This window comes from Centruroides sculpturatus, unplaced genomic scaffold, assembly GCF_000671375.1.
Source record: "Centruroides sculpturatus isolate CEXI.00-Female unplaced genomic scaffold, Cexi_2.0 scaffold157, whole genome shotgun sequence".
Lineage (NCBI taxonomy): Eukaryota > Metazoa > Arthropoda > Arachnida > Scorpiones > Buthidae > Centruroides > Centruroides sculpturatus.
Genome location: NW_019384522.1, coordinates 593,409 through 601,715, shown reverse-complemented (window position 1 = coordinate 601,715; position 8,307 = coordinate 593,409). Strand labels below are relative to the sequence as shown.

Here is an 8,307-nt window from a genome sequence, read left to right as displayed (position 1 = left end):
AATTAATTTTCATTATAGACAGCTTTATAAAAGTATAAAAGCTCTCATAAAGTATTTTTCTGAGGTCTGTCTTATCAGGTAAATTACTGTACACAGTGTATTCATTAATTTTCATTTTCATGTAGTAAAGGCTCTATGCCTTCATAAAGGACGTACTTTTCCTTTGTTTAAGGGTATTTGGGTAGTTTATTCTCTGTTATATTCTCAAGTAAACAATACATACAAGTACAGTACAGTATTTTCTGAGGAAACACTCGTACTTATTTTTTTAACCCCATTCCCAATAACCTGGCATTTTCACAAACTCGGCCACCCTTCGGTCCACATTAGGCCGAGTTTTCGAGGTTCTACTGTATTAGGATTAGAGTTTGAGACAGTTTGCTATGTTAAAACTCACAAAGACTTATGGGTTTTAGATCAATAGTAGAAGAATGCAGTTTTCCTATAAATAAGGTCAAACAAACCCTAAAATAATTCAAGTTTTAAAAGATCATTATCCATGGTTTGTTAAGTACAGTTATGAGTTAAAGAATGATCTGATGGAATTGATAGAGGACAAGGACAGGAAAAGGACTATCTTACTACACTAGATTTTGAACCATTATACCCAAGTGTGAGGCAGGAACAAGCCTTCCTCTATGCAAGAAAGTTGTTGCTGAAAAATCCAGATTTAGTATGATTAAGGTTATTGGATTGAGATTTAATGTGTTATCATATATTTTGCATCTAATATTCTTTGAGTTATGTTTTTGATTTAACAAAGTTTTACAGACAAACAAGAGGAATATCCATTGGTTTTCCTATAAAGGATGATTCAGCTAAGTGTGTACAAACTTCTGGGTTGGGTAGGTTGCAGAAAGACAAATTGGAATCCTATGGCAATGCCAGGTCGGAAATGCCATTTTCATGTAGTAGTGTACAGAGAGGATGAGAAATGAAAGAGCATCACATAAGCAAATGAAATACTTTTTATTACTCACAAGACATTTGTGAAATGCATGTACATTTTGGAAAAATTTCTGGCATGTCTTGGACTTTTGAAGCAGCTACAGAGATGCATGCTACAAGGTCCTCATCACTTTCAACAGGAGTGTCATACACCAGTCCTTTGATATAACCCTGGAAGAAGATGTTTAGTCTGGCAGTTTTGCAGGCCTATTAATGGGACCACCATATCTGATCTACTGATGTCCAAATGTCAAACTTAAGTCATGATGAACATCATTGTTGAAATGGGGTGGGGTCCCATTGTGCTGGAAGCATATTGCATGTTGTAGCAACTGAGGGACCTTTTGTTCATGCAATAGCTCTGGCAAGATGTCCTTCAGAAATATATGATAATTCCATCTACTGCATGAAGATGGTGTTTCCAACTCAGCATTGCTATATGATTCTGATTTGACTTTGAGCAACCTACTCCTCCCAGAAGTTTGTACAGGCTTAGCTGAATCATTTTGAAGACGAGATCTTAGTGAATTGGTAGAAAATAAAATACTGGAAGAGTGTGGAGATAGACATATGGATTGATAAAATGCCAGAAGAACACAAAATGAGAATATACAGAAAGGATTCTGTCAGACCAATTTATTTACCATTTTATTTGTGAGATCCATATAGATACAGAAGGCAAAATTAAAAAGTACAGAATTGAAGACAAGCAGAAGTTAAATGGAAAGACAGAAGTTTGTTGGAAGAAATAAAAGAGGAAGAGACTATATGGACAGCCAAAAAGTTATGCATTGGAAGAAAAGCCAAGAATCAGAGGCAATTAACATCAAAGATAGGTATATTGAATTGATAATGAAGTAGATTGGAAAAGGACAAAAGATAGTTTGATGAAAGAAATTTCGATTAAAAAAAAATTAAAAAGGAAATAGCCTGAAAGATGGAGCTTTATTAGTATTCATCTGCTTAATTTAATTTTCAAAAATTTGTTTGAAATGTTTGAACAGATAGAATATCAATTATTTAATTATTAAATTAATTGCTTAAATGTTGAGTTGCTGCCTTAGTTGCTCTTGATGATGATAACTAGTTCCAAAGTATATAGTCTTTGATGAATGATGTGATTTCATGTTGATTTTCTCAAATAAAAGTTATATATAAAGTGATATAGATTTAGCAACGTATTTGTATACATAGATACAAGATGTAATATAACTAGAGATAGTTGGTTAGGTTGCCATTATCATAAGATGTCAGTTTGTTAGGCTGACATCTTATGATGGCATAATGGCAGCCTAACCAACTACCTCTAGTCAAATTACTTTATATCTAATTATCAGATATACAATGGGTGTTCGGTTAACAAACATAATCTGTTCCAAGACTTTGTGCTATTCGAATTGTTCGTTAACTGATTATTGATTTACCACAGGTTTTTATGGGACATTGATTAATTCATTCTGGAGACCTCAAAAAAATAAAAAAATATATACTTCCTTACTATGTTTATTTATATGTAATAATAAAAATACATATATACACAGTCTTGCATTTTTATTAGTCATGTTTTTTCCGTTTGTGGGGGTTAAAGAATCTGTCTAATGTTGATTGCTTTTCTCTTTTCTTCAGGATTTTTCAGAAGTAATTAATAGTATTGTAATTGTAGAGATCCCCAAGCCTATTTATCTCAACCTGGTTTGGATGCCATTCTAAGACTGTTGTCCCACTTCTTCAAAAGATGTTTAAGAGCAGATATTGGCATTAATCCTCTTTTTCAGAGAGAAACATATTTCACTGAGTTTCTTGGAGTTCTTCTGTCATCAGATCAGCTTCAGGTTCCATTGGGAGCTCTTCAATGTTCTTTATTTTTCAGATGTGATTTTTGTTACTCCTTTAGCTGCTTGAGTCTTCTTGATTATACTGTATGTGTCTTAGAAAATAAGATTGAACTGCAACCTACAGTAGACCTGTTCAAGCCATACTGCCTAGCAACATTAGGCATCTTCTGCTCACTCTCTACCTTTGTTATTATACTCTCATCTTTTGAAAATAAAAACTGATGCAAAACTTAACAAGTATCATCCTGACAGTCTCACGAATACTATAAAAGAGTTGTTTCTCTCAGAAAAATAAAAGGCTGGAATTACAAGGGAGAGCTTAAAAGTTCAGAGGAATACTATCCAATCAGTAAATACCGGCTTGAGTGTCAATGTCGATGTCTCCTGTGCTCTGAAAAGTTTTGAATTGTTGCCTAAAGACAAGGAAAGATCAATCGGTATTCATTATTTTACGTCACTTCTTCTCATGTTTGTTCTGTGAGGTGTTCATTGTCTGAACATAAAAATCTTTTATGAAAGTGTTCGTTATCTGAACTGTTCGTTAACCAATCACTTGCTGTACTTAATTTTTATGATGGTGATGATGATACAAATACTATTTATACTAATATAGTAAAACTCTTTATCCCTGCAAAAGCTTTTTTGATACTTTGTATTTGTCATATAATGATTTATTCTAGTATTGATCTTAAAGAGAGTAATTTTTTTAAGTTAATAATTTCTAGTTTATTTTCAGAATTAAATAATTATATATTAACATCAGTCTTTATCATTACCATAGAGAAGTTTTTGTCTTATATACATTACATTACATTAAAAGAGTAGAGAGGTTGTCTGTGTGTGCACAGTCTTTACCTCTCAGAAATTAGAAGTGATGAAATTGAAATTAGAAGCGAAAGTGATAGTAAGTAGGGAGGGAAAGAAAATAGGGAAAGATTGAAGGGAAGTGTCGAATCATTGAGCATCTTCATTATAATTGTTGAACAAGTAAAAATACAATGACAAGACAAAATATGTTCAGTAAACAGTATATGACAAGTTTGTACGTGTGGGTGAGTGAGTACAGCAAAGGAGATACAAACACAATATTTTAACAATTACAAAGTACGTGATTTGTGACCTCTTTATATATATCTATATATAAAAATGGACATGTATGTCCCTATATTTCACTTTTCCGCCAAAACTACACATTGCACGTGAATGGTGTTTGTATGTGGTAGTAGCCCCANGTGTTGTATTATCATTAAAAGACAAATTAAAGTATTTGTTTCGATTATCCGGATTTTTCTTATCCGGACTACCTTCATCCCCAATTAGTCCGGATAATCGAGGTTCTACTGTATTTTTTATATTTGAGTTGAAGTTTCAAGATTTAGGATTTATTCTTATTGTAAAAAATTGCTTTTAAAGTTCTGTATTGTTTACTTTTTTAAATATAAATTGTTTTTCTTAAAGCAAATCCAAAGTTTGATTTATTTTTAGATTGTATTCAACGATAACTTTTCTTTTTTGATAATTCAAATAGATTCTAAGTGAATCTTATAGTTTATATCATTTCAAACCATAGAGTGCAAATATAGTTAAATAGACTTCAAATTTGAATTTCATGTATTTCAAAATGTTTAAGCATTTGTATATTAAATAAATTTATGATAGTTTGTCATTTAGTTTTAATTAATTTTAAGTCAGAATGCATTAATATAGACTTTAGTGATACATTGATCAGCTGATAATTAAGTTGACATATACTACCTGTATATGTCAACTTAATTAAAAGTTACTATAATTTGATATTGTATTTTCTAACAGTACAATGCAGTAGTTCTAAATTTAATATGTTATTAAGTGATAAGTTCAGCAAAAAGCCAAACTATCTTTTAATTAAAATTATTCTCATTCTTGTTTTTATTTTTTCTGATAGTGAGTTAATTCATAAGAACAATAAAATGTCCATTGATTTGGAATTTGTTTCTGTTAGAATATATAGATAATATATTCATTATGTATTTATTAGTAGCAGAAAATTTTGCAATTATATTTTAGAATTTTAATTCAAAAGATTAGCTTATTATAAAATAAGTATTAATACATTCCATTGATTTGGAAGTTGCTAATTCACTAAAGAATCAGAGACTTACAGAACTAAAATGATTCACAGATTTATAAAATTTATAAAGAACTGCTTTATTAGAAATTCTGTTGTAGCTTCTAATGTAGCTTCTAATAAAGAACTGCTTTAACAGATTTTTGTCCAATTATTACAACAGTTCTGTTGTAATAATTGTCCAATTTTTACAATTTTTGTCCAATTACAACAGACAAAAATTTTTGGTTATTATATCTTCATAAGGCTTTTAAAAAAAATTAAATTAACAACATTATTACAATAACATAAAATGGAGAAGAATATGAATAGGGATATATTTTGCTTATTTTCTCCATGTAAAATGATACAATTCTTCTCATTTAGTTTATTCTTTTTCTCCAGAGATCTTACGATGGTATAATCCCAGTTTGGCCAACTTTCATAAGAATGTGATTGTCAATACTTTTGACTCATGAAACTCAATTTATCATCATATTTTTATTCTTTTATATAAAGTTTATTAACCTACTCTTATAAAATTATGTTGAAAAAAATAGGTATGAAGGTCATTCTAAAAGTAAAGAATGTTTGTTTCTCTAGATATTTTTACTTAAGATAATGAAATAAAACTTATTTTACAACACATATGATCCTTAGCTATTTTTCTTCGTAATCGCCGCACAAATTTAAACATTTGTCATAGCATATCACCAGCTTTTCTATGCCTTCTGCACACTCAGTTACCACCAAGTTCTCAAACCAGTCATTAATGGCCTCTTTCAGTTCGTTGTCACTTCCATAGTGATTCCTGGCCAAAAAATCCTTCAATTTTGGGAAAAGTTGGTAATCACTCGGAGCCAAGGCTAGGCTATAAGGAGGATGTTCAAAAACTTGCCACTTAAACTGCTGAAGCAAGTTCTTTGTCAATGCAGCAGCATGCACATGTGCATTATCCTGAAGAAGCACAATGCCTCTGGGCAACAATCCCCACTGTTTGTTTCAAACTGAAGCTTTATTCATCACATTACCGTAAACCTTGGTTATCTGTCTGTAAATTTCAATAGGGCAGACTTTTTCTTGATTTAAAAAAGCATATTACACTATGAACCTTACATTTGGTGGGATCTTTAATTTTGTCACACATTTCAAAGTCACACTATAAACAGTAAACAATCATTGCAGCTCACTGTTAGTGACAAAAATGGCGAAAAAATGGGAAGATTCGTGACACAGCGGTGGGGTTGGTGGGAGAACTGCACAGCTTGTCAAATCAAAACGTTCTTTTCTTTTAGAATGACCCTTGTATATTTACTTATTGTACTGGTACATTAGTTGACACCTCAGATTCTCTGTTTTTTGTAAACATGGCATGAACATCGTTTAACATGTTTCAGTTTTTTTTCTTGTTTAGTATTTGTACATGGTCTTTCTGCTGCATCTATCAGAAACAAAGACAATTTTACTCATTATCTCATACTGTACAGTGATAGTTAAAAAATTTTAAGGTGGAAAATATGGAATTTATATTTGCTTTCAACAGACTATATTATCTGTGATTGACATAAAATAATAAAGCAATCAAATTGTTGGTCATGCTGGTATTATTAAAAATATATATGCAATTATTATGTTGTGATTTTAAATAAAGTAATTTTTATGAATAATGGAACTAAAATGTTCAGGAAATAAATGTTCTATCTGTTATAATATCAGTCTTTTGCTCATCAGTAAGAAGAGTTGTACTCTTAACTTCTGATTGGAATAACACTTGCAACCCAAGACAAATACCTCAATGCTGGTGGTCATTGCTTTTAACACATTGGTTTACTTTCATTTGACTTGCTAATATTTCCTGACAGTTTTATCAATGAAAAAAAGATCCAGCTAGGTTATGAATGAAATAATTATACCAAGTGAAATATAGGTATTTTCTATTAAGTTAGAAATAAAAGTAAAAAATAAAATAAATAAATTAAGATTGTTGATTAGAACTATAGTATGTATTGTGTCACACTGTCAAAAATAAAAGGAAAATAAAATGTGTGAGTATATTGAAGAACTGAGAGTCTAACCTGAAAGCACTTTGAACAATATAAAAAGACAGTGTTAACAGAGAAAGCTTTATATGAAAACATATTTATTTCATGGAAAGATAATAAATTTTTAATTTTTCTAGAAATAAACACCTGTTTTAATTAAATATTGCATATTTAAATTCATGTTTGAATCACAGTTCAACTCAAATGAAAACATTCTGTTCATGCAGCAACAATTTTAGGCTTATAATTTATTTTAAGATCTATTTCAAGTAATAAATTCAGTTTTATACATTTTATACAATATATTTATTTATTTATAGACAAACAGCTTTGAACAACTCTGCATTAATTATACTACATAATAATAGTATAATTAATGCAGAGTTGTTCAAAGCTGTTTGTCTATAAATAAATAAATATATTGTATAAAATGTATAAAACTGAATTTATTACTTGAAATAGATCTTAAAATAAATTATAAGCCTAAAATTGTTGCTGCATGAAAAGAATGTTTTCATTTGAGTTGAACTGTGATTCACTTTTTTTGAAATTGGGTATTGGTTTTCTAGTGTTTGAAATTCCTGAAAAACTGAAAATATTAAACTTATTGTATATAAACATTAAAAAAGCAAAAAACCAGTTTCTGCTTTTTTGTACCATGAAAACAAATAAAACAGGAACTGGTTGTGAGTTTTAGCTTTTAAGGATTTCAGGTTAATGTTAGATGACTATATTTTATAAAAGAAAAGCTAATCAAAATTTTGTAATGATATTTTTAAGTACAGTTTATATATTTTATACAATATATTTATTTATTTATAGACAAACAGCTTTGAACAACTCTGCATTAATTATACTAATGAAAAACTACATAAATTTTTTAACCATTATGTATTTGCTTTGGAACAAGAAATTGTAAGTTTTTTAAAGAATAACAATTATTATTACAGTAGAACGTCGTTTATCCGAATCAATTGGGGACTGGGGTTGTTTGGATAACTTATTTTTCGGATAACCGATTATGTACGAAAAGATATATTAACCTATCCTGTGTTGAAATTTTTCTCCATTGCATGTCGCTTTGCGTTGAATTTTCGTCAATGTTAAGCCTAACATAAACTTTTTAAAATAATAATCATGGCTATTGTATCGTTAAAAATTATTTCTTTATTTTGTACAAACAAAATAAATATATTGAAAAATATAAAAACAATAAAAAATTATACTTCAGATGTTAATTTAGTATCAAAAACGTAAAATATTTGAATAGCTCGAGAAATAGCCGAAGATTGCAGCGCCACAGCACTAGCGAAAATTTAAATTTGCCGACTGGAATGCTTTCGGATAACGGACGTTTCGGATAACCAGCTTTCGGATAAACGACGCTCTACTGTAT

The 8,307-nt window shown here is 29.9% G+C and overlaps 1 protein-coding gene across 1 annotated transcript in view; it reads left to right on the top strand.

The window, feature by feature from the left end:
* Positions 1 to 8,307, top strand: part of LOC111622764 (myosin-I heavy chain-like) — a 45,193-nt gene that overhangs the window by 26,051 nt on the left and 10,835 nt on the right. Inside the window, exon 4 of the mRNA XM_023365187.1 lies at positions 7,734 to 7,897. Coding sequence (XP_023220955.1) covers positions 7,734 to 7,897 — 164 coding nt within the window. The remainder of the gene's footprint in view (positions 1 to 7,733; positions 7,898 to 8,307) is intronic.